The 27,223-nt window shown below is 44.9% G+C and overlaps 1 protein-coding gene across 1 annotated transcript in view; it reads left to right on the top strand.

The window, feature by feature from the left end:
* LOC137433520 (glutamate receptor ionotropic, NMDA 2B-like) overlaps positions 1 to 27,223 on the top strand; it is a 260,022-nt gene that overhangs the window by 26,987 nt on the left and 205,812 nt on the right. The window contains exon 4 of the mRNA XM_068125849.2: positions 16,007 to 16,215. Coding sequence (XP_067981950.2) covers positions 16,007 to 16,215 — 209 coding nt within the window. The remainder of the gene's footprint in view (positions 1 to 16,006; positions 16,216 to 27,223) is intronic.

The raw sequence follows: 27,223 nt of genomic DNA, 5'->3' as shown, positions 1-27,223 counted from the left end.
AGTGCAATTAATGGGCATTTGTCACTCGTGTCTATGGTGCAGTGCCAAAAGAGCCAAAGGAGAAATCACATTGGGTAAGACTTACAAGGGATAATTTATCCTTATCTCCTTAGCTAGTTAAAATGCCCCATCCCCTCGTGACGGGGACGAAGATACAACTTACTCCGACATTCGGCTAAACATAACTTATTACATGGTGATGGTTCTTACCTGTCATCCGGAGCATGATACCTACACAAATCTACCTGACTCTACATTTCACTACCCCACAAACATAACAATATCATAACAGGCAGCTCCATGTCATAATGGATCCACTACTAAATGGGATGGCCTCTACAATGTTATTGGTGGTAAAGGCTGTGTTATCTTGCCGCCAAACTTGAGTTCTACCATCTGTGACGTGCATGTTAAATTGGCTCTCATCCGACCAATATGGATCTTCCTCCGGGATGCAATATTGTAGTGTTGACAGTGGGCTGCTTTGTGTTCTGGGGTGAGAAAAGGGTATCTCTTTGATCTCCTGGCTTAGCAACGATACAAAGCCGGCTCTAGACCATGAGAGCTGCTTTTTCTCTGTTAAAGGTCACCCTGGGTCATCCAGATTGGGATTCAAAACATCATTGGTTTGTTGATGATTGCAAATCAATCTGCTATGAACAATCTGATGGAAACCAATTGATGTCTAACTTCCCTGGAGGACATCCCAGCATTCTTCATCCCAATAATTTCGCATCTTTGACCTTCCGTAAGTTTCATATTGGCAACAGTAACACAGTCGTCCTGTGGATGTACACAGTGTTATGGATTCATCACTTCCGTTGTTGTGGTTTTCATCCACTTGAAACATTTCTGGTACCATGTATTATTATTATGGTGGTTTGAGGGAAATGACGGTTATTGTTGTCAAAAGGTAAAAAGGTTAAAGTTTTAAATGAAACCGGAACCGGACGACGAGGAAGCGGAAGGAGAAGAAAAAGAGGGTGGAGCAAATGAGTCGGAGAAGAAGCTGGTTGCTTTGCGGTCTGGATCGAACGTTGTCAAGCAAGAGTCACGTACTTTGGATTTCCTGGGGAAAAAGGATTCCTGCGATAAAGCGGTTATCGCTGTGACTGATCATCCTGCGTGTCAGGTTTGGCGTTGGATTCAGAAGTATCATCGCCAGGTCGTTGCGACTTGAGAACGAGCCGTCGGCCATTTTGACTCGCGTGGTTCGTGTGTGGAGCAAACTTTCCTTGCTTCGTCAACTGTTTCCACCACTTTCAGACGTATCTGTGGTGTGTGTGTACCGAGGCTTTTGACGATTACTTTGCGGCTCGCCGACTGTGAACAGTGAAAGTTCATACCTGGAGGGCGCCTTTGGATTTCCCAGTCGCCGTGAGTGCGCCTTTGTGCCGCTTTAACCACGTGACCCTTTTCTCCGCTTTGGCCGCGTGCGCCTTTGTGCCGTTTTGGGCGGCGTGACTGCCTGTCATTTGAACGAGATTCTGGTTTCGATTCAACATCGTTTCGTTGATCAGTGGAGGGGATCAACTCTGAGCTCGAAGACGGGAATATAGAGACATTGGGGAATGTTCTTTTCCACTCACTTGGAGCACAGTGAGTTACCTTATGCATGCTAGCTGATGGTACCATCATATGAGATATATTGATTGTACTCTTGATTCCTATTATTGTTGTACTGTTATTCTTGTGTGATTTTTAATACAATATTTGTTTGTATTATTGGTGTTTGTATTATTTGCAATTGGTGTGGTTTCACCATTGTTTTGACACAGGATAACATATTTTTCTGCCGTGACTCCTTTCGGGGCTCGGAGGTACACCGTGACCAGGGGGTCGGGCAGGAGCACGTAACAACAGTGATATCATAATCAAGCCCTGACTGGGTGAAAGTCTTTTTTCAAGTGGATAGTTCTTTTCTGCTGTGTGTGCTGAGTGGGAAAAACTGCCCTAGTCTAGTGATGAATGGAAAATACCACCTGTGCTTGCTTGGAGGGTTCTTTAATTTTTTTGGAAACATAGTTGAGGCTCGTAGAAGAGCTAGTAGAAGTTCGCTGAACAGATCAGGATGCAACAGGTCAAAAGGAACAGGAGAGAGAAGTGCTAGTAGAAGTTCGCTGAACGGATCAGGATGCAACAGGACAAAAGGAACAGGAGGGAGAGACAGAGACAGAGACAGAGTGAGTTGGGAAACACCAACAGCAGAGTTGAAGGCCAAATAGAGGCAGACTTGGTCAAACAATAGGCGTGGGAAGGAATGTGGGGCAGGTGAGGATGCATGAGGTAGACAAGATGGATATAGAAAGACTCTTCGGAGGGTAAACTGGAAATTTGGAAGGAGGAGCGATTGGGGTGGGGTGTTGGGGGGGGGGGGGGGGAGGTTTAACAAGGGTAGAAAATATCACAGTTTTGGATTGGGGACGATCTGAGTTGGTAGTGAACAGCTGTCTTGAAGACTTGGAGGGAAGGATGAAATTAAAGAGAATGTGGAAATTGGTTCCACAGACGGTGGGAAGGTGGTGGCAGGGGAAGTGGAACAAATAAAAAATGAATGGAGGTGAGCAGTGATCCTGGATTTAGGTAGTTTAACTAGATGGGAGTTGATGATCAACCATGTGTGCCCTGCAAAAAGATAGGGGGTTGGGGGGGCGGGGGGGGGGGGGGGGGGAGAAGCACAGAAAGAATAGCAGGTGCAAGACCAGAAAGGAGGCTGTAGACAACAGAGAGACTACCAAGCAGTCTGTGATAGCGAAGTGATCCCATAGACTCAGCTTCATCACGGAAGATTCCAATAATCTTGAAGGCCTTGGTTTTCACGGCGTCAAGCTGTGTAAGATGTTAGGCAGGGGAGCCAGCCCAGAGTGGAGAGCAGTGCTCCATCAAGCTGTGGATGAAGGCCTTGTAGGTGTATAGGAATTCAGGTGTGCCAAGGAAGGACTTTGTATAAAACCACCTTTAGAGGCCTTTGCGGGGGTTGGCCTTTTTCGGGGACCGTGGTTGTTGTTGTTGTTTTTTGGTCCCCTTTTTGAAGCAATGTTTTACGGCCGGATGCCCTTCCTGCCGCCAACCCTTTTTGTCGCCTTTTACGACAAGCAGGGAATTACCAGTGAACTGGTACTCAATTAGCCGACCTCGGAAGGATGACAGGCTGAGTCAACCCCCCTGGCGTTAATTCAGCGATCGACCGGGATTCGAACCCAGGATCCAAGCTGGCACCCTAGCCGCTAGCCCAACACCAGGCAACACTAGCCCACTTTGTATGATGGAGGATATTCCCAGTCGACAGCTGAGAGACATATTCCAAGTGTTTGACCAGCTTGTTATTTTGTCATGGTCTGAAGACAGGGAAGAGGCTGCACCCTTCCTCTCTGAAGAATGTGGGATGTCATGGCAGAGGGTGGATTCATCAGCAAATAGATAAAGAGGATTTCTAGAGATTCCGAGAGCTCATTTATCAAGATCAGGAATAGGACTGGGCCTAGAATACTGCCTTGGGGCCTTGGCAGGGAGAGGAGATGAAAGGATTCCATTGAGATCCACACATTGGCCACGAGAGTAGAGCTAGTCAGTCAGGCATGTGTGGAGTTGGCCTTGAATGCCATAGGCAGAGATTTGGAGAGTAAGGCGGGATGCTAGACTGGATCAAAAAGTAAGTGATATTTAAAAGCAAATTTGAATTTAATTCAATATTATTTTTGTAAACAGTACTAGTTTGTAGGCTTGCCAAACTTTTTTCCATGTGTTATACATGAGAAAACCTCTGATTTAACTTCGGACAAATAAACCCACTGTGATTGGGGGAAGTGACATCACTTCCCAGAGCCGATTAAAGAACATTTCGTGTTGGTGTTAGCTAGTGTCGGTCTGCATTTACGGACAGGTATGCTGACCACCATGGGTAGCAAGGAGATGCTGACCACCATGAGTAGTAAGGAGATGCTGACCACCATGAGTAGCAAGGAGATGCTGACCACCATGAGTAGCAAGGAGATGCTGACCACCATGAGTAGCAAGGAGATGCTGATCATCATGAGTAGCAAGGAGATGCTGACCACCATGAGTAGCAAGGAGATGCTGATCATCATGAGTAGCAAGGAGATGCTGACCACCATGGGTACTGGGTAGCAAGGAAATGCTAACCACCATGAGTAGCAAGGAGATGCTGACCACTATGAGTAGCAAGGAGATGCTGACCACCATGAGTAGCAAGGAGATGCTGACCACCATGAGTAGCAAGGAGATGCTGACCACCATGAGTAGCAAGGAGATGCTGACCACCATGGGTAGCAAGGAGATGCTGACCACCATGAGTAGCAAGGAGATGCTGACCACCATGAGTAGCAAGGAGATGCTGACCACCATGAGTAGCAAGGAGATGCTGACCACCATGAGTAGCAAGGAGATGCTGACCACCATGAGTAGCAAAGAGATGCTGACCACCATGAGTAGCAAGGAGATGCTGACTACCATGATTAGCAAGGAGATGCTGACCACCATGAGTAGCAAGGATGCTGACCACCATGAGTAGCAAGGAGATGCTGACCACCATGAGTAGCAAGGAGATGCTGACCACCATGAGTAGCAAGGAGATGCTGACCACCATGAGTAGCAAGGAGATGCTGACCACCATGGGTAGCAAGGAGATGCTGACCACCATGATTAGCAAGGAGATGCTGACCACCATGAGTAGCAAGGAGATGCTGACCACCATGGGTAGCAAGGAGATGCTGACCACCATGAGTAGCAAGGAGATGCTGACCACCATAAGTAGCAAGGAGATGCTGACCACCATGAGTAGCAAGGAGATGCTGACCACCATGGGTACTGGGTAGCAAGGAGATGCTGACCACCATGAGTAGCAAGGAGATGCTGACCACCATGAGTAGCAAGGAGATGCTGACCACCATGAGTAGCAAGGAGATTCTGACCACCATGAGTAGCAAGGAGATGCTGACCACCATGGGTACTGGGTAGCAAGGAGATGCTGGCCACCATGAGTAGCAAGGAGATGCTGACCACCATGAGTAGCAAGGAGATGCTGACCACCATGAGTAGCAAGGAGATGCTGACATTTTGGGTGTTAACCCTTTGTTGGAGAAAAATAAAATTTTAAAGCAGCTAAGGAGGAATTTCCTCCTCCCCATGGACGCCAACTTATGGTGTTTGTCCCTGCTGTATCCTTTAAGTGACTTCCGGTTCAGGGTTTGCTGCACCTGGATTGGCAGTCCTCCTTCCAGTTCATTAAATCTAAGTTTCCCGGAACAGATACGTTGTGTTTTACTGTTTTATTTTCATTCCTGTTTTCTGGTCGTGCTTTTCGTCCAACTTTCCGTGCCAACCCGTATCTTGTTGTTGAATCATCGAGGAAATGTCCCTGGTAAAGTCTGGCCTACTTGTGAAGGGCTGGGCTAGTTGGGTTGTTGCTTCTGCCTATGTTCTGGATTGCATTTGCCTCCTTTTCACTCAATTTATTCCAGGTATTGCTACTGTTGATCTCTCAGCTTAATCCTTTTCCCCTCCTTGTTCCAAAAAAATACAAAGCACAAAAAATTATTCTTCCCTCCAAAAAAATTATACTACCCGGATCAGAATCCGAATCTTCACCGAAATTGAATCTATTCTTCCGTGTCACACACACAACCTGTTCACCAATGTTCGTCCAAATCCGTCCATAACTTTTTGAGATATCCCGCTATGTATAATTTTTGGCCCTATCTCTCAATGGTGAAGAATCACTTAAAAAATTAAATAATTCTCATATCCGAATCCATATCCACATCTTCACCAAAATCGAATCGAGTCTTCCTTGTCACACACACAACATGTCCACCAATTTTCGTCCAAATCCGTCCATAAATTTTTGAGATATCTTGCTCCGTATCGTTTTTGGCCCGATATCTCCCAATTGTGAAGAATCACTTAAATAATTCTACTAGTCGGATCCGAATCCATATCTTCACCAAAATCTAACCATTTCGTCCTTGTCACATACGCTACATCTCTGCCAAATTCCGTCCGAATCCGTCCACAACTTTTTGAGATATCTTGTTCACAAACAAACAAACGGACAGACAGGGGTGAAAAGAAAACAAAATCTCCATCCACCTTTGGTGGCGGAGGTAACAACAACAACATCATCAGTAAAGATCGAACTCTATCTCACATGCTCAATTACTCCTTTATTCCCTATCCCTTCTCCTTTTCAATATCCCCAAATTGAATTTTCACTGAATAAAACGTTTCTTCCTTTGAAAGATCTTGATAACTTTTTAAACACGAAAGGTCAATCAGAGCTTGCAGACCCTCGCTAGGACTTGTTTTGTGAGTTGAGTTTAGTGTGGTAAATAAATGGAAGCATGTACTAAATGAGAGGTCGTTGATTGCAAATGAAAGGTCTAAAACCTAAATGGTCTAGTTGTAAATGTGTAAAGGTCTAAAGATTAGAAAATAATCCTAGGGTCTTAGTGGTTCTAAAGGGTCTAAGAGGATTCAAAGGGTCTAAGAGGTCTCAGGACTCTAAAGGGTGTAATGGGGTTTTAGAGGTCTAAGGGGTCTTAATGGATTTTAGGGGTATGAAATGGCCTTCACATTATAAAGCATCTAAAGGGTTTTATGGGACTTAAAGGGTCTTAGGGGTCTTAAGCGTTTTAGGTTTCTTAGGCTCTTCATCGTATTTAGGGTCTTCATGGTCTTGTTGGGTCCTAGGGTCCTAAAGGGCCTAGTGTAATTAATACACACTAGCAGTAATTAATACACACTCTTTTAGGTCTTATGGGTCTTTCGGGCCCTCTGGGTCTTTGTGGTCTTGATGGGTCTTAGTGTCATAAAGCGGCTAAACAGTCTTGGGGCTATAAAGGGTCTTGGGGTTCTTGAGGGTCTTTACGGTGTTAGGGGTGTTAAATGGTATTAGGGCTAGCGAGTATTTTGTGGGTTTCAAAGGGTCACAGGGTTATAAAGGCTCTAAATGAAATGGTCTTGGTGGTGTTAGGGGTCTTCAGAGTTTTTGGGGTCGTCAGAGTTTTATGGGTCTTAAGGGTCTTGGGGTTCTAAAGGGTCTAATGTAATTAATACACATACTCACTTCTTCTTTCGTGTATCATCAGATGGCCAGCTCAGTGTCGTGCAGCCATGCCCTCGTCTCTGGTCCTACGTCGAAGAGGCCGGCTTCTGAAGGTGGTCTGTATAGGGGCAGGTGGTAATTATGTTTTCGGCAGTCTGCTCAGGCTCGCCGCACTCGCACGCGGCGCTGTCTGCCAGGCCCCACATCTTCAGCGATGATTTGAAGCGGCCGACCCCCGTATGTAGACGGTTCAGCAAGGTCCATTGCAGGCGTGGTAGGTCTTCTCCTACGACGCCACCTCCTGGGTCCCAGATGTAGCGGTGGATGCAGGTGGGCCCAGCCGTTTCCTACACCTGCTTCCAAGATGCCGCCAGCCATGCGCTTCTAGACAGGTCCTCAGGGATAGAACTGAGCATCTCTTGTGCCGCCTTGTTGTAGGGATGGCGGGACTTGAGTCTGCTTGGAGGCGCCACTATCGTTGTGGTGTTGTGCAGGGTGTGCCAGTGGTGTTTCTGGGCATTCCTTGCCAGGGCAAGGGTAGCAGCCTCCCGTCGGAGGCCGGCCGGGGCGATTCCCGCTAGGACTGGCAGGTGGAATGCCGGGGTGGGCTTCAAGCAACCAGCTACAATGCGGAGGGCGTTGTTAATGGCAACATCAACCTTTCTCACGTGTGGGCTTCTGCTCCAGGCTGGGGCACAGTATTCGGCTGCAGAGAAGACCAGGGCTTGCGTGGATATTCGTAGGGTCTTGGCGGAGGCTCCCCAGGTTGTACCAGCGAGACGTCGGATAAGCGAGACCCTTGATGTCACCTTGGCCTTAACTTCTTCTCGGTGTTGCTTGAAGGACAGTATCCGATCTAGGCGTACACCGAGGTACTTTGGGGCTTGCTGGAACTCCAGGCGTTTGTTGTCAACGAACACGTCCAGTTCCCTTTTTGCTTCTCTGTTGTTAAGATGGTATGCCGCTGACACTGTCTTACCAATGCTGAGCTGCAAACGCCACCTCCGGAGGTAGGCTACCAAGGTGCCCATGTCTTGGTTGATACCGTTTTCCATCGCCTTCCATGTTGGTCGTCGCAGCATGATGGCCAGGTCGTCCGCGTAACCGTACTTTCTGGATGTTGTATCCGGCAGGTCATAGATGTAGATGTTTAACAGCATCAGCGAGAGAACAGAACCCTGCGGGACACCATTCCTCAGTCTTCTGAGCCTGCTGCGCTGGCCTTCGCTGGTCTGTAGGACGAAGCTGCGGTTTGACAGCATCTCCATGATGAAGTTCACCATATGCCGGTCTGGGATTGTCTTCAGCAACTTCAGGTGGAGTCCACGGTGCCAAACAGTGTCGTATGCAGCTGTTAGGTACAGGAACACTACGCCAGCTTTCCCATTGCCCTGAAAGCTGTCTCCGATATCTTGTGTGAGTAATGTTACCTGGTCCACTGTTGACCTGCCACGATGGAAACCGGCTTGTTCCCGAGGGAGCTGTGGGTCCACCACTGGGTCGATGCGGCTGTGGATCATCCTCTCCAGAATCTTAAATGGGATGCAGATCAACGAGATCGGTCTGTAGGACTTGGGATCTTCCGCAGGTTTGTTCGGCTTCGGCAGGGCTATGACGGAAGCACGGCACCTGGTCTTTGGGAGCTTGGACCTCCGGAGGCACGATGAGAAGAACAAACACAGCCAACCAGATGTTGTTGTGCTCTGGTGGATGACGAACTCCGGATGGATGTTATCACGGCCTGGTGCCTTACCCGGCTTGAGTTTGCACATGGCCGCACTGAGTTCGGCTGCTGTGAAGTCTCCAGAGAGATTGGCATCGGTGCTGGCCACCCTGGAGAAAGAAGACACCTCACGCAACGTCAGGCGGGCAAAGTTTTTGTGTGCTTCCGGGAAGTGACCGTTCTTCAGGAGCTGGGACGCAATGGCGTCCGCTGTCACCGGGCACCTGAATGGCATTGTATTTCTGCCTGTCAGCTGGTTGATGGACTGCCATGCCTTGTGACTAGAGTGGGTAAAATCGATCGACTCAACTATTTCAGTCCATCTCGTCCTACGGGTGGCGTCCAGCTTCTGGAGTAGTGCTGTTGCTGTCGCGTCCACTTCTTCCCTGGAGCTAGCCTGCTGATGGTCATGCAGGAGATGGCTGCACTCCTCGTCCCAACCCGGGATGTAGTTCTTGTTAAAGCCACGCGGGATGTTTTTCTTTGCTGCACCTAGGAAAACCTTACAACAGGCTGCGTATGCGGCATCCACATCAGCAGCTTCTGGGTTCAGGAGACCGGCCGTTCTTCTTTCTGTCTCTGCAGCAAACGACTGCCAGTTAGCCTTCCGGAAGTTCCATCTCTTGACAGGTCTGCCCGCTACCGGCTGCACCAGTGATGGCACTTTGATGATGGACGGTCGGTGGTGTGAGCGGGGGAACCTGTCAATGACGCGTCTCTCAGGCTTCGGGTCGTTGGTGCGGCACACGGCGAAGGCCAGGTCCGGATTGATGTAGGTGTTCCAGCGCGCAGAGGAGAAGCTTGGAGGCTCTTTTGGGTCGAACATCAGCAGTGCATCGGTGTTGGAGGCCCAGTCGCTCAGCATCATTCCGTCTGGTGTTGTGTAGTTGTAACCCCAGTCTGTGTGTTGACAGTTGAAGTCACCTGCATAGATGGTGGGTGCAGTAACGGACGGGAGTGATGACGCCATCAGCGCTGATGGAGGAGGCTTATATACGTTGACGACCAATGTTTCCTGGATTTTGGTGACCAGCCACTCGATGTTGGAGCCTGGTGGAGATTGGCTAATGGCTGTCCAGCTTAGTTCAGTCCTGACGAAGGTTGCCATTCCATGCTGTTTACTGTGGATGGACCCAGCGAGAAGGAACCCAGGCAGCTTGAGGTTGTCGTCAGCTGCACAGTGTGTCTCTTGTAGGAGAACGACTGCTGCCTTGTTGAAGTCGGCGAGGTGTCGTATGACTTCGAGCTTGGCGGTGGTGAGGCCCTCGACATTGAGTTGGAGCACTGACAGGCCTAGGTTTTCGACGGTCGGAATGGCCGCCCGTCCTGAAAAGGACGTTCTATGCCTTGGTCTTGGTCTTGACCTTGGCTTGTACCTTGGCCTGCCAGCTCGATGATTGTGTGGCGACATGAGTTTCACAATTCTTGTTACTTGTAGGGAAGGCCGCGGAGAGGCTGTCGTCTTCTTCCCCGCACATACTCACGTTCAGTGCGGACAAACAAACAAAGTTGTCGTACATAGCATGATATTTGCGAAATTCCTAAAACAAGTTGTTGACCTTTGGCCTATTTTGACCTTTTGGCCTATATTGACCACAGAAATAATTGGTGGTTGAATTCAGCGACCTCATATGAAAATCCTCTTAAATTCCAAGTCAACTGGATGAAAATTGAAGATTTTTAGAAATCGCACCTACGTTGCTGACCTTTGGCCTATGCTGACCTCAAAAATAATTCGTGGTTGAATTCAGTGACCCGTATGGAAATCCTCTTCAAATGTCAAGTCAATTGGATGAAAATTGAGGATTTTAGAAATTCGACAAAGTTGGTGATCTCTGGTCTATGTTGACCTTTTGACCTCAAAATCAATAGGCTTCTTCCTTATGGTCAACTCTACCATTTGGGGAAGTTTCTTCAAGATATGTTTAAAATTGTGACTTCGAGGCAATTGAGAGACAAACAAACAGACAGAATCACAGACCAGACCAACCAATATACAGTACATGGGAATCTTCGATTTCACAAGTAACAAACAGACAAACAAACAGACTCAAATGCAATACCCTCTTCTCTGGTGAGGGTAATTCAATGGAATCTGGTAGAGAGCATACCTCTGCATGGCTGAACAGTTTGCGTTTTGTATCCCACTGATAGACCAGATCTGATCCGGACCTGAACTAAAATCGAATTGGATTGTTCTTGTCACCCAACCAACTCATCCACCAAGTTTTGTCATAAGTCGTCCACAACTTTTTGAAATATCATGCTACATATTGTTTTGGCCCCAACACTCAATGGTGAAGAATCACTTAAAATTTGTTTCATCCAGATCCAGATCTTCACCAAATTCTTATCCTTTTGTCCGTGTCACACACCAAACCTGTCCATCAAATTTCGTCCGAATCCATCCACAACCTTTTGATATCCTGTTGACAGACAAATATACAGACAGGGGTGAATACATAATGTCCACCCACCTTCGGTAGTGAAGGTGAAAACATGCTTCAGAAATCCATTTTAATATGTGTTGCCCTCCTTACTTCTCCATCAGGAACAACCCATTCATTCTTCTTCTTCATAAAATTGTCTTCCTTTTGTTTTTCACAAGGCTAATTTCCCAAAATAGACGGGTCAATATACTGCCTGACCCCCAAAAAATTGCAAATTTTTGTTTTATGCTTATTTCTAGTAGTTTATGAAGTGGAAGACAACATATTAAAAGTTGGACAATTTTGACGCATGGGAAAGTCCCTCAGTGACGTCAGAAAACAAGATGGCTGCCGGCAGATAAAACGTAAAAAAATTGACTGATAAATCATCAGACCACTAACAATTTAAAGTTAATTTTGCACCAATATTTGTATTATGATCGTTGCTGGTAGTTTATGCAGTGCTAATCCTGAGACCATTCGCAATTTAAAGTAAATATTTGCACAAATATATGTTCTTTGATTGTTTCTGCCAGTCTATGACATGGAAAGCAACATATAAAAAATTGGACAATTTTGACACATGTGGAAGTACCATATGCCTTCTAGTCTTAGATTCCAGTTTCATCGTCCTCCTCCTCCTCCTCTATGTCTGGTTCAACACTCATATTGTCACAGTTGCTGTCCTGGCAATGTCCACATGCACTGGTGCACTCTAATCCATGCTTCCTACATGAACACCTTAGTGTTTTGCACCCCCCTGAACAGTTGCAGTGAATCATCTGAAGTAGTATGTCTGGAGCAGGGCTTTTGTCTGTCATCACTGGAACAAGTTTTCCTCCTTCTACCTTCCATCCCCACTCCGTTGGCTCCATTCCACAACAAAGGCCCATCCATTCCATTACCTGGTAATAGGTCCGCAGAGAATGAAACTTGCAGGCAGCGGATGTGGGTGGCAGTCTTTCAGGAGTGACAAATGCCTTAGCCCTTGCAACCTTTTTGCAGAGAATGTTGTATCTGATCGATGCCAATGAGTCGTTCTGATTTGCTTTAAACAATGCCACCATTGCTCTGCAGCCTGCAGTTTCAATAACATCCTGACTCTGCTGTGGTTTACAGAACACCTTTGAGCTGTCTATCAGTTCCTTTTCTTTCTTGATGATTCTTTGAAACCCTGACTTCTTTCCAATCCCAAAGACACGAGACGTTGCGTCACAGCCAGTTAATGCATGAAGGAACAATATATCTCTGCAGGCTGCATTTCCAAGTATCTGCTGAAGGACTTTGATATTGTAGACATTTTATTTTGCCTTGTCAGAACGGAAATAGAGTTCAATGCAGTTTGTCTCCACCATATAGAAGAGCAGGAGGAGAAGGAGATCTGTATCTTCTCCAATGAGGGTTGTAGATCTGGAAGCCGCATTTGCGACGGCCGCTTTTGCAATCTCAACATCAGCATCTCCCTCTGCTTGGATCACCTCACAGCCTTCCTTGTGCAACACCTCTATAATCAACAGTATCATTGCCTGCTTGTTTGACTCATTCGACAGAAAGTCCTCCTTTTTCCCAACAAATTTTGTTGACTCCGTAATGTTAACCTTGGTGGCATTCTTGTTTCTATTCCGACGTTGATGAGAACAGTCCTTTGTGCTTGGCCCAGCCTCATAACCATCAAACACAACAGTAGCTTTGCCATAGTGTCGTACTGTAAATGAGGCATATTTATCTGCAATGGAACTGTAGGTGAATCCCTCTGTCCACTTTAAGCGGTGAATAAGTGATCCCCCGTCAAGAACATAGTGATCTGTTCCTGGAACTGTCTGGTTGACAGCATTGTCAGATTTGGTTGTAGCATAATTCCTTATTGCCTCCGCCAACTGTGGTTTATCTGGCTGGCGCAGGATGTTTTTTGCCTCAAAAAGAGACATTGGGTATGGGCAGAGTTCATATTTCATCACTTCACCTATCTGGAGATCTCCCGTCTGTGACACCACTAAGAACCTCTGGAATAGTAACGCTGGATCTATTGTGCGGTCCTCAGCAACTTTGACTGCCCTGCTGAATGCAAGTGTCTTGGCTTTAGAACTCCTTTTGTGTGAATAGGAGTAAGCTGGGTGATCATCCATCTTCTTGACAATGTCACTACCTACTTTGAATAGGTCATGAACATTGACATCCTCATTTGCAGTAACCCCTGTGATGATATTGCGCAATGACTTGTCATCAGAAAATGGTGTGAAGCTGTCCAGTTTTTCGGCAACTTTGCCACGATCAGCTTCATCTCGACTCACCCTGGATGTTGTCAACTCCTTATGTTGTTCACTTGTTGAGTAGCTACTCGAGGTCAGTTCTTGCATAGCAAGGTTGTAGGAGGACGATATGGTTGAAGACAGAGTCCAAACTGCTCTCTGGTGCTCTGACATCCCACTTCCTCGAGTCAGCCCCCCTTGGCTTTTCAGTGAGCGCATTAATGTCTGTTCTATCACAAGATCAGAGCCTAGGCCAGCCCAGTATTGGTCACTGCGCCGGATTACATGATAACCAGATTGGAACTTCTGATGAACCTCAGGGTTGTCATCCTCTAACGCAAGCATCTTCTCGAGATAGAGTCGAGCTGACTTCAGGTAATTGGGATGGCCAGCAGCTGCAAATATCGGCAAGCAAGCTGATATGGCTTGGAGATGCATCTCCCAGGACCCCGTCCGATCAGCTGCCACAAGTGCCCTTGCAATTCCCAACATACGCTGGTAGTTGATCCAAAGTGCACTGGTTTTCGAGTCCTTTGCAAGTTTATTCCTTTCCTGATTCAATCTATTGTCAATGAAATGAATGCACTCTGATTGCAACACAGACTCTATAGTGTCACTTTCGACAGTCTCCAGGGAAATGTACAGTCGCTCCAGTTCTGCCACTTGTTCTTGAAACCCAGGGTCAACTTCCACAATCTTGCCAACAACCTGACGTGTAAGATGGTTTTGGTTTTGTGCATGGTTTCGTGCATGGTTTGGTTTTTGGTTTGGTTTCGTGCATGGTTTTGTGACATTTTTATCATGTCAAAATTTTTTACTTTCCCATGGTCCATTTCTGTCCAACTTTTGATATGTTCCTAAGTAAGTCTTAAAATATAAGGAAATGCAATAAAACTAAAATTTGCAATTTTTTTGGGGTACGGCTGTTCTGGTTGTATATTGACCCGTCTAAAACATATTCACTCCTAAACGTTCAGTTCTTCCCACCTCCTCTTGCACCCACAGCCCCATTTTCCTCTGTTCCTTCAACCAAAAACATTTACACCACCCAACCCATGAAGTCTTTCGCTGTATTTCCTATTTGCATGGGAATTCTGAGACGTCGATTTTGCAGACGTTATGTGCACACGACAATAAACCCCCCATTCATGTCCATTAATAGTATCAAACCCCTCCATTTCAGTGTTTTCAGCACCACCCCCTCCATCCCCTACCTTCTTTCCTCTCAATCGTCCCACCCCATCTCTTCGTCCTCCTCATCCTGTCATTTCTTGGCTCCCACCGCCACTCCACCTCCCGATTTCCCCTTCCCCCCCTCACGCCTTCCCCTCCTGGCTTCACCCCTTCCCCCACCCTCCTAGCTTCCCCCCAACCCCACATCTCCCAACTTTGCCCCAAACCCAACATCCCCAGCTTTACTCCAACCCCGCTTTGCCCCAACCCCGCCCCTCACAGCTTCACCCCAGCCCTGCATCTCCCCCCCAGCTTTACCCCAGCCCTGCCCCTCTGTCTGTGTGTGTTTGTGTGTGTGTCGCCATTTTCCTCAGAGATGGACAAACAGATCTTTGTCAAACTTTCGAGGTTCGTCAGTGATTGCCAGGGATTGTTTTAGGCAAAACAATTTTTTGAAAAGTTTGCAAATGAAAGTTTGATTTTTTGGGGATTAAAAAAAAATTGCTCTTTTGTGCCTAAGCCTTTGTAGCTACGTGAAAGGTCATATTAAATGATCCCTGGCCACAGATTATTTATCTAGGTTAGTGTTTTAGGCCTCCACAAAAAAAAAGATTTCTTAAAAATGCCAACAGCATTACAATAGCACCGGTCAGCACCTGTTACCCCTGCGAGTGTATTATAATAAATAAAAAAATTCACACAATTAAATAAATAATATATATTTCAATTTACTCTTGCTATATACTGTATATATACTCAGTAAAACTTGTCTCAAAAGACTGTTCCTCTTTATGTGACTCTTCAGTATAGCAGTCATTGCATTCGTTGTGGATGTTTGTAGACATATTCCTCAGCCACACCCACATCTCCACCTTCTCCCTCCATTTATCCAATCCCCCCCACCTCTTTTGTCCTGTCCTCTGCCGTCACACAACCTCCCCTACTTCCCAGCTCCCTTTCCATGGAGTATATTAAAGCTTGAAAAATGTTACGCATAGTCCCAGTTGAAGACCACTCTATAGTTTTGTTGTTGTTTTTTTTTGGGAGGGGCGGGATGGGTTCTGCTCCAGTGTTCTGCGGGAGTCATAACAGGCCGACATGAGCATGGGTGGAATGGTTGGCAGAGAAATATGCATTTAATTTATTGGTTTTAAACATCTCAACGTTATTTTTCCGAGTGTATAGTGAACACCACTTCATTCAATGTTTAAATTATGTAGAGATAACCCCAAAAAAGAAAGGAGGATGTCTCATCAAGATATATTCTCCGTTATTCATCCCCTTTGTAATTTGCCCTCTACCACATGTTTTATCTTTGAGGTAGAGTCATTCAACTATTCTTATATCTCCCCTCACTCCACCCTTACAGGTAGGTTACTGGGACTCTGAAGGTCTAAGTCTGAAATTTCCAATCTGGCCAAGAGACCAGTTCTCCGATGCGTTCTCTAAGGATGAACGTCACATCGTAATTGTCACGCTGGGGGAGAGGCCTTTCGTCATTGTGGAAGACGTCGATCAATTGACGGGAGCGTGTATGAAGAGCTCTGTTCCCTGTCGACAGAAGATAAATACCACACGGTGTGTAACCATAACTCTTAAAATGTACATTGGCACTGATATGATTGTGGATTTCTCCATAGCATCTAATGTTTTGTTTCCACATGCAAGTCATGCCAAGAGTTCCTGGTGAGTATGTGGTGGATTTCAGTCAAATCCCAGTGTCAGGGATTTCATGCATTTGGCTCTGTTACCATGGGAAGCCATTGAGCATTCTGGGAATTGAATTAGCTGGCAGAAACGACCCCTCGCCTCCCTGTAACATGGTCTGTTGTTGAAGTTTTCAGGCTCCAACCTTGGGCAAGGGCTGCGTGGACGAGAGGATAGCTTTCCCCTTCCTAAACAGCCCCAAGTGTTATGCTTTCCGTCTCGTATTTGACGTTTTCTTTCATTATTTACTGAGCAGTATAAAAACCCTGGATAGATGTGTTTTGATTGAGAGAAGCTGGTCCGTTCCTGGCATATACGGCGGCTCTCCCATGTACATGTGGACCTTTAATAAATTCTCCTGTAACTGACTGAGTTTGGTCAAATTGTCATCCCTGGTGGGGGGTCGGGGAGGGGGGTAAACCCCTAGCAAGTACACCTGAGATGTGCTGTGCTGATATCATTGTGACCTTGAGATGTGCTGTGCTGACATCGAGGCATTGCACTCAAGTGACAGTAGGGGCTCTGCCAATGCATTACTTACATATGAGGCCTGTGGTTGGCTTAATGCTTAATGCTTCAGTCACATTTGGCTCGGCGGCCGTAGGGTCTAAAAAATCTACGGCCACTAGCAATTATAGGGCGGCTGCAGTATTTCCACGGTCACACAATGTAGCAGTCACATATGTTTTTATTTTTCGGGTAGCCGCACGGGGTATTTAGAAATTGTGGAGACCGAAAACGTGAGGGTGCCGTACGGTCTTTGATTTGATGTCGCACGGTGACCTTAGGGCGTCCCTGCGGCGGCCATAGAATTTTCAAGGCAGACGCAAGGTAGCCTCAAGGTGCCCGCAAGGCGACCGCAGGGGGGGCCCTAAGGCGAACGTGCGGCCAGACGGACGGTAACAAGTGGGTATATATACCAGTTCTTTTTCATATGTATATCGTCGTTATGGCTACAGCTTGTCGAATTGCTACGGCCACCCTAGAAATGAAAAAAGTTATAACTCCGCGCTATAATTCCACGGCGACCCCTACGGCCTGTAAAAGATAGCCATACGCCCTAGGGCCACCCTGCGGCCACCTCAGAAACTCTGCGGCCGCCGCACGTTTCTGTCAATTTAGGGGGAGTACGGCCGCCGTATCCTAGCCGTAGAGCAAATGTGACTGAGGAGTAAGGTGGCTGGCTTGAGATCTTAAGGTCCCATGTTCAAGCCACTACTGGTAATATGCGGCATTGCATCGGGGCACAGCTACACTCCCAGAAAATGATGCAACCAAGCAGCCACAGGCTGCATACGAACCACCACTTACATATGGATATTTAACTTAAGTTGTTGTTGTTGCTCTTGCAAATAGATTTTGCTTCTTCAATATTCCATTGTGATATTCAATAACCAATTGTTGTGCAATATACAGTACTGTATATCATATCTATATTGAAACGTGTTTGGGAAGGAGTGGCAACACCCCTTATGTACTTGTAATGTTAATGTAAATACTGTCACATCTGTGTGCATATTTTGTGAATGTGCATGTATCGGTCAGTTTATAACTATTGCAGAGGAGTCCCATGGATCTCGTTTGCCTTCTTCCCCACCTCCTGGTATATAATTGTACGAGTGTTAATGAAAAAGACTATCCTGTACGTACGGGTGAGGTGCAAGTGTTTGTTTCACAATGTCCCTTCGTCTTTAGGCTGAAGTGCATGCGTATACTGGTTTGACGAACTTTGTTGGATTGCGCACTGTGGCTTTAGGGACGGAGGGCATGTTCCAAGCATTGTTACAATAGTTGTTAGAAGAAAAAAAACTTTTTCAAGTACAAAAGGTGGCGTCGTTATTGCATGACCATGCATTCTGACCCCGTGGGCTAGGATGTACGTGTTTGTTTGACCATGTGCTGTCGCCTCTGGGCCGAAGTGCACATGTATTGGGTTAAGAAGCTTGGTCTCAGGTGTGAAGTACACATACCTAGCTTTGTTTTAATGTTTTTTTGTTTTTAGCTTTCTTTTCTACACAAAGGGCATCCCCCAACAGATGGCCATTGAGCCGGAATCACATCTGTGGATTGATGCTCTGCTCATAGGGTGGCCTAGCATTGCAAAAGAAAAAGGCCTCTGTAGTCTATTTAAGTTGACTGATACTACAGTTAGCAGTGTAGCTGTTAACACTGCTTTTGGCAGTGGGTAGTAGTTCTATCTTCCACAGACTGCAAATAAAGGTGGAAGTTCCATTTTAAAATGAATACACATGTAAACAAGAAAGAGCAATCAGAGATTGCAGACCCTCGCCAGGACGTGTTTTTAGTGGTGTTAAGGCTTGTGTGTTAAAACAAATATGGCGGGGTGCAAAGTTTTTCGTTTTTTCTCCAAGATGGCGCCAGTACCACGTGACCTATGATGTCATAATTATCATGAGAAATTTTTTACAGGTGGAGGTGCACCTATGGTGAAAATTTCCTGTCAATCAGACCAACGGTTCCTGAGAAAATCATATTTATTCTGTGCGGACAAACAGACAGATGAAAAATCACTCATAGAGCGACACTTGGCAAAACAGAACAAAGTAGAATGGCACTCAGTAGAGCATCCTTTTGACCTCAGAAATAACTAGTGGTTGAATTCAGTGACCTGATATGCAAATCGTCTAGTCTGATGAAAAAAGTTTAATCTGATGAAAATTGACAATTTTAGAAATTCGGCCGACGGTTGGTTCCATTCGGCCTCAAAAATAGTTGGTGGTTGGTTCCAGTAGGCTGATGTGAAGATCCATTTCAAATTTCAAGTCAATCGGATGAAAATTGAGGATTTTAGAAATTTAAAAAAAGTGGTTAACGTTTGGCCTATGTTGACCTTGTGACCTATGTTGACCTCAAAAATAGTTGTTAGTTGAATTCAGTGAACTGATATGTAAATCCTATTCAAATTTAAAGTCAATCAGATGAAAAGAGGATTTTAGAAATTTGAAAAAAAGTGGTTGATCTTTGGCCTATGTTGACCTTTTGACCTCAAAATATATTTGATTTTGTCTCACCACGAACTCTACCATTTGGTGAAGTTTGGTGAAGATCCGTTTAAAATTGTGACATTGTGTATATAGGCAAGTATAAGTGAGCGGACAGACAAACACACAAACACACACACACACACACACACACAAACACACACACACACACACACACACACACACACACACACACACACACAAACCGGAGTGATCAACATACTTGCAAAAAAATTTTTACAAATTTTTTTTACCAAATAACAAACGGAATCAAATGCAATACCCTCTCCTCAGGCGAGGGTAATTATTTACTGAATATACTTGATCTTCAATTTGCACTCGTTCTATTTACGTTTTTTCGACTTAACGTCTCAGACAAACTACTGAACAAATTTCTATTTATGCCTTGTAATTTTTAAATTATCGCTTTTTACGGCGTAGCCCAGGGCAGAGCCGTCTAGAACAGTGTTTGTCCATCCGTATGTATGTATGTGTGTATGTATGTATGTATGTCCTCTCAAACGTATACCAATCAGAGCTGATAATCTGGTCACATGACAGGGTGATGTGACTACGGCTGATGTCATTACGGCCGTGCAGCATCTGACTCTCCACACACCGCCATTTTGTTTTGAATGCCGTTCAGGCCGAACATATCGTGGAACCTGTCATATATCACAATCGCAATGCTCTACCTATACGTTTTTCATTCAGTGTGTAACACAAACAAATCGATTGTTAAAACGACCATGAAATATCGAAAGCATTCGCGTTACGTCTCTTCCAACAATACCATATGTATAGGCCTTAAGCTTCATGCCTCATATTCGGACCGCTTCGGACAAATTAAGCCCAGGTTTCTTAATATAGTAGTGTATCGTTTCAGTAGTATCGTTTTCGTAATAATAATAATAATATAGTAAATATAACCATAATACTTTAATTCAATGTCGTGAATGGAAGGTTGATGGATTGAAGTGGTGTATGGTTCTTGATCAATGATGAGCGTTGTTCGGCACTAATATTAATAACCGAGGAAGTAAGGAATTCACCTCGGTTTAGCTGGATAGCTGTTTGGTAAATTAGCACATTTACAAACCTTGTGGGGTATATAGATTACAGTAGTTCTTCGCTCAGTTCTGTAAGTAAAACTTACCTCTTGGATGTCGAGATTCCTCAAAATTTCTTTGTTTAATGTTATGAACAGCATTAACGACTGTTTAAAAAGCTAATCATATGTGTTTGTGGTTTATAATATTTTATTTTATACATGGCTACGCCGCTGTTAGACTTTTGGTCTTGCTTCATCTGGAGAGTTTTATTTTTTTATTTTGCCAGCGCATAACGGACCTGTTGCCTGTTGGTCTGGTGTACGGAGTACGGTACACCACTTCTCTTGCCCCTCGGTCATACTGCACTCGTGAGAGGTATCGTCTGTCCTTCATTGAGAGTATTTTTGTGCCAAACTCTCTCAAACCCCTTCATTGTGAGTGCTAACGACCCTCAAGTTCTCCAGCTGAGACTCTCTCCAAGAGGGCTCGCAAAGCTATTAGCTTGGAAATGGTAATATTGATGTGGTGGCGTTGGGATCGTTTAGTGGACATTGTCCTCACGCTCAGCCTTCCTCCCTCGACTTTGACGACAATTACTTGTAACAAGTACTACTAAGCACACGAGGACCTGATTCAGAGGAATGAGTTTGATAATGATTCAAACAATAAGTTTGATGATCAAACAACGAGTTTGATCATGATCCAGGAGAACGCTAAGTCACTTTCAGAAGATTTAAAGGAATGTGAAGGAAGTGCTCGTGTTCGTGAAAGTTTCAAGGCAAGTCATGGGTGGTTTGAGCGGTTGGAGCAATTCTCTGTGTGTGTATATGTATGTATGTATGTATGTATGTATGTATGTAGGTAGGTAGGTAAGTAGGTAGAGTGTCTGAAAAATCAAGAAGCTGACCTCAACCAAGGAAATTAGGTATTCCATCATTGGGGTCGTGCACTTCCGGGTTAATTTTTTGCTGCAGCTTTATATACATCAATCTTCTTGATAGTTTCCTGAAGTCGACATAAACCCATCTTGATTGGGTGATTCAGCTTGTGTATAATCTACCATATAAAACACTGTGTGTGTGTGTGTTTGTGTGTGTGTGTGTGTGTGTGTGTGTGTGTCCCTTCATAAGGACAGGTTTTAATGGCTTTGAGTAGTGCTTTAGGAGGTATTTGGGTGGGGGGAGGGGTTCAGGGGCAATCTTTGAACACGACTGTGTGTCAACTGCTTAAAAGACCTAAAAGACTCTGAAGACCCAAAAGACCCCAGGGACCCAGATGACCCCAAAGACCCAATGGATTCCAAACACCCAAAATACCCTGTAGACTGTTAAAAACACAAAAGACCATGAAGACCCAGAAGACCAAAAATACCCCTAAGACACAAAATACCTGAAGACTCTTAAATACCCCAAAGATCCAGATTGAGGACCTAAAATACTCAAATGACTCAAAAGATCTAGAGGACCCAAAATAATCAAATGACCCAAAAGACACCGATGAACCAGAAGACCCAAAAGACACAAAAGACCCCAAGGACCCAAATTACCCAGAGGACACAAAAGACCCCAAGGACACAAAATACCTGACAGTTGGTCTACCCCAAGGACTCTGAAGACCCAAAAGAACAGTAATTATGCCTCTTACATTGGAATTGTAGAGGGTGGCTTACAAACTGTGCCTCGAGGGCGAGTGTACAGAAGCGCGGTATTTTTTTTATCACAATAAATACAAGGCACAGGGAGGTGAAATTTGCTGCACGTGATGTGCAATGTGCGCAGAATAAAAGGAGTGTTCATTTACGTCTGTAGGATGTCTAACAAATAAAAAAGATATGAGCACCGCTGACACTAGGCCCAGACTTCAGACTTTGGCATGCTCACGTGGTTGTACCTTCAAAAACTGTTACAACCCGTCATTTTTGACCGGCTTTATACGAGTATATATATATATATACCACATATATATATATATATATATATATATATATATATATATATATATATATATATATAATATATATATATATATATATATATATAATATATATATATATATATATGTATATATATATATATATATATATATATATATATATATATATATATATATATATATATATATATATATATATATATATATATACACAAAGAATTAAGTTAAGCACCCCCCCGTTTTTTTACAACCTCGCACATTACAAGTTTGTTGTCGTCAAAACAGTGTAATATACCCATGATATTGCTATATTTTCTGGCGAAGTGATATTATGGTCACATAAAAACATAACAATCATGCCGTTTTCAATATTTTATTCTGAATAATTTAAGGTGAAATTTTTTGGGAATTTTAGGCATATTTTCACCTCAATTTAAGTATGGAGCTATAGGTCCATCACGGACAGTGTGGATGACGTTTATGTTTTCTAACGTACAGTCATTGTTCTGAGAAGACCTCTAGCGATCTTTGCGTCAATAACGTGTGTAGGACCCACGTGATCGGATCACTGACTCAACCCTACGTCTCATAGACCCTGTAAGCCGTCGTATGCGTTGCTGTGGCAGGTTGTTCCATTCCCGATGTAATGCACGTTCCAATTCATCCAGATTGGCTATTGGAGGGACCATCTTCGCAATTTGTCGTCCCAACATGTCCCAAACGTGCTCGAGGGGGTTCAACCTGCCACAGCAACGCATACGACGGCTTACAGGGTCTATGAGACGTAGGGTTGAGTCAGTGATCCGATCACGTGGGTCCTACACACGTTATTGACGCAAAGATCGCTAGAGGTCTTCTCAGAACAATGACTGTACGTTAGAAAACATAAACGTCATCCACACTGTCCGTGATGGACCTATAGCTCCATACTTAAATTGAGGTGAAAATATGCCTAAAATTCCCCAAAAATTTCACCTTAAATTATTCAGAATAAAATATTGAAAACGGCATGATTGTTATGTTTTTATGTGACCATAATATCACTTCTCCAGAAAATATAGCAATATCATGGGTATATTACACTGTTTTGACGACAACAAACTTGTAATGTGCGAGGTTGTAAAAAAACGGGGGGGGGGGGTGCTTAACTTAATTCTTTGTGTATATATATATATATATATATATACAGACTTGGCATTTAATATGGAATTTTTTTTTTTCTTGACTTGGGTTTACTTTCTGAACTCAGTATATCAATCTGGTGAGTTTCTTTTACGCTTCGGTGATTTCTTTGTTGAAAGAACCATGTCACTGATTGTCTTTCGCAGCACGAAGTCAATAACAGGATAATATCACAGGTGGCGCGACAAAATGTAATGCCTAAGTCACACATAGGCGGATTTGTCGGCGACTACTGGCGACTGGAAAAATCGCCACCACCCGCCGACAATCGTAATGAAACCGTAATGGACGGTCGCCTGTAGTCGTGGTTATCCTCCCCAGGTCGGTTGCAGTCGGCAAGAGCCGCAAAGGGGCCAAATATTTTTTTAAATGTTTAAAAACGGCGCGCTCAGTCGCACTCGAAAAAAATCCGCCATGCTGTCGTGATGGAACCGCCATGCTGTCGTCGGTATCCGTAATAAGACCGTAAAGCGGCCGCAACCCAGTCGCTCATAGTCTTCCGCAATCGCCCCAGCATCGCCCCACCAGCTAGCACGGCAGAGATGCGAATGCCATACGGCCTTCCTGCGGCATCTTCCCGACTACGGGCCGACACTGTTGCGGCTGCATATCGACTACAGAAGAACTGCCACGTCTCCCCTGCGGCTATGGGAGACTGACGACGACAGCAGTAGGACTAGTGGCGGCCGAGTTACGGCCATTGGCGACAAAGATACGACTGCCTGGCGACTGCATTACGACATACCACGATTCCATGGCAAGACAGGATGGTGTGAGGGTCTCCGTGGAGTGAGGTCCTGTGGTGCCGACAAGGATATGGCTTTATTGTTTGGACTTGGGACTTTTGGGAACTTTATTTTTGGGACTTTGGTCCTTTGGAAACTTTATTTATGGGACTTGGGACCAGTGGAAATAATTTGTTGGACTTTATTTCCATTCTCTCTCCCTGCAGAAAAGTTTGATTATTACATTACAATGATACATCTTTATTAACTTTCTTATTGTACATCAAACATCTTTATGCTTCATGTCATACATCATTGAAATGAATAAAGTGAAATGTAAAATAGAGAAATAAAGATTTAAAAAGTTGTGTGAATCGTCTCCAATCGCCGGCGGACTTATTGCAGTCTTGCGGACGTCGGAGTAAACCGCCACCCGGCCCCAATGCAGTCGCCGCGATCCGCCATCGGTCATAATCTAGCCGCCAGACTGTCGTCACGCTGCCGCCGTGCATCCGCAATGCAGTCGTCATCGATCTTCAACAGTCGCCATCCCACTCGGGGCGTCGTCGCAATGCAGTCGCAATGTGGCCGCCTGCAGTCGCCATACTGCCGCCTGACCATATTTGTCCGCCCGAAATCGCCAGTGGTCGCCGAAAAATCTTGATCGCCGGCAGTCGCCAAAATATCCGCCTATGTGTGACTTAGGCATAAGGACAGGTACATTTGCCGATTGGCTTCACAATCGTGTATATAAGGGTTGTTGCGTTCTGTATTAGTGGAAAACAACTGCTGCACGTCTACAAAAGTTATTGCCGCTTCCTCTGGAGATGGTCCGTCAACTCGACAATGCTGTTTGTCATGGAGTGGTGGCTTTACGAAATTCTGGCATGAAACAGCGTGCTATTGCTCGGTAGTATGGCATCACTCAAGGTCAGGTGTCAAAGATCCTGAAACGAAATGCTCAGAGGGGTGTCCCTACTCCAATACCGAGGCCAGGACGTCCCCACAGAACCACAAGGAGAGATGATCGCCAGCTGCTTACCGGTTAGTCTGCAATGGCCGTACCAAGTCGGCTAATCGGCTTCGGTCTGAGTGGCAGCAACTGACAAATGTGCCTGTATCCAGAAGGCTAGTCAACCAACGACTGGTTCAAACAGGCTATCGTGCCAGGCGTCCCCTGAGAAAGCCACGCCTGACCAGACAACACCGCCAGCGTCGATTGCAGTGGGCCAGAGAGCACCGTCAATGGCAGCCAGGACACTGGAATCACGTGACCTTCAGTGACGAGTCTAGATTTCTGGTCTATCGTCAAGATGGCCGCAACCGAGTGCGCAGACAAGTGCATGAAGCCTACAACAAAGATGGTATTGTGCCAAGAGTCCAAGCTGCAGGTGGTGGGGTGACCGTTTGGGCTGCTTTTCATGCAGGGGGCAAAACTGACCTGGTTGTTCTGAATGGAAACCTGAATCAGTTCAAGTACAGGGCCATGCTGGAAGAAACATTGCTTCCATTTGCTCGTGCAGCCTTTCGAGGAAACATTGTCTTCCAAGATGACAATGCATGGCCTCATCGTGCTCGCATGATCCAACATTTTCTTGCTGATCGTGGTGTCGAGCATATGGAGTGGCCGGCCATGTCCCCGGATATGAATCCGATAGAGAACTTGTGGGCAGAATTAACGCATCAAATCGACAACTCGGACCAGCAGCCTGCATCTGTGCGTGAATTGCAGCAGGCTATTGTAACTGCATGGCAAGCGATTCCTATACAAACCTTAGCAAATCTCGTGAACAGCATGCCTCAACATGTACGTGCTCTCCTGGATGCTCGTGGGGGTTACACGAAGTACTGAACTGTAATTTTACTGTCCATAATCCCAGTCGTCATTTAACTTTTGTTTTTGTTAAAATATTTTTTGGCTAATGTGCAAAATAAAGAGATACTTCTGGAAAACGCACAGAAGTTTAACACAGTACTGTCCGTGAATTGAGTTCGATATCAGTTTACATCACTTTCAAGGATCAGTTTATTTGCTTCGAAATGTCAAATGTGGTTTTTGTTTCTTTTAAAGGTCACATTAACAAAATCTAGAATCATTTCAACATAATTCCAATGAACTTTTGGTTCTACGTCATCTTGAAAAGTAAGTTCACCCCCACAAAAAAAATATTCCATATTAAATGCCAAGTCTGTATGTATATATATATATATATATATATATATATATATATATATATATATATATATATATATATATATATATATATATCAGTAAATTAGTAATTGCTGGTAATAATTACTAATAATAATTACTAATACCAATAATAATGACTGGTAATAATTAGTAATTACTGCTAATTATTACTGTGTATTATATATATATTATATATATATATATCTATATATATATATACAGACTTGGCATTTAATATGGAATATATATTTTTTCTTGACTTGGGTTTACTTTCTTAACTCAGTATATCAATCTGGTGAGTTTCTTTTACACTTTGGTGATTTATTTGTTAAAAGAACCATGTCACTGATTGTCTGTCGCAGCAAGAAGTCAACAACAGGATTATATCACAGGTGGCGTGGCAAAATGTACGGACAGGTGCATTTGATGATTGGCTTCACAGTCGGGTATACAAGGGTTGTTGCGTTCTGTATTAGTGAAAAACAACTGCTGCACGTCTCCAAAAGTTATTGCCGCTTCCTCTGGAGATGGTCCGTCAACTCGACAATGCTGTTTGTCATGGAGTGGTGGCTTTACGAAATTACGGCATGAAACAGCGTGCTATTGCTCGGCAGTATGGCATCACTCAAGGTCAGGTGTCAAAGATCCTCAAACGAAATGCTCAGAGGGGTGTCCCTACTCCAATACTGAGGCCAGGACGTCCCCGCAGAACCACAAGGAGGGATGATCGCCAGCTGCACCGGTTAGTCCGCAATGGCCGTACCAATTCAGCTAATCGGCGTATGGCTGCGT

The sequence above is a fragment of the Myxine glutinosa genome, chromosome 10 (assembly GCF_964187855.1).
Source record: "Myxine glutinosa chromosome 10, kmMyxGlut1.1, whole genome shotgun sequence".
In the NCBI taxonomy this organism is placed as follows: domain Eukaryota; kingdom Metazoa; phylum Chordata; class Myxini; order Myxiniformes; family Myxinidae; genus Myxine; species Myxine glutinosa.
This window is presented reverse-complemented; position numbering and strand designations above follow the sequence as displayed.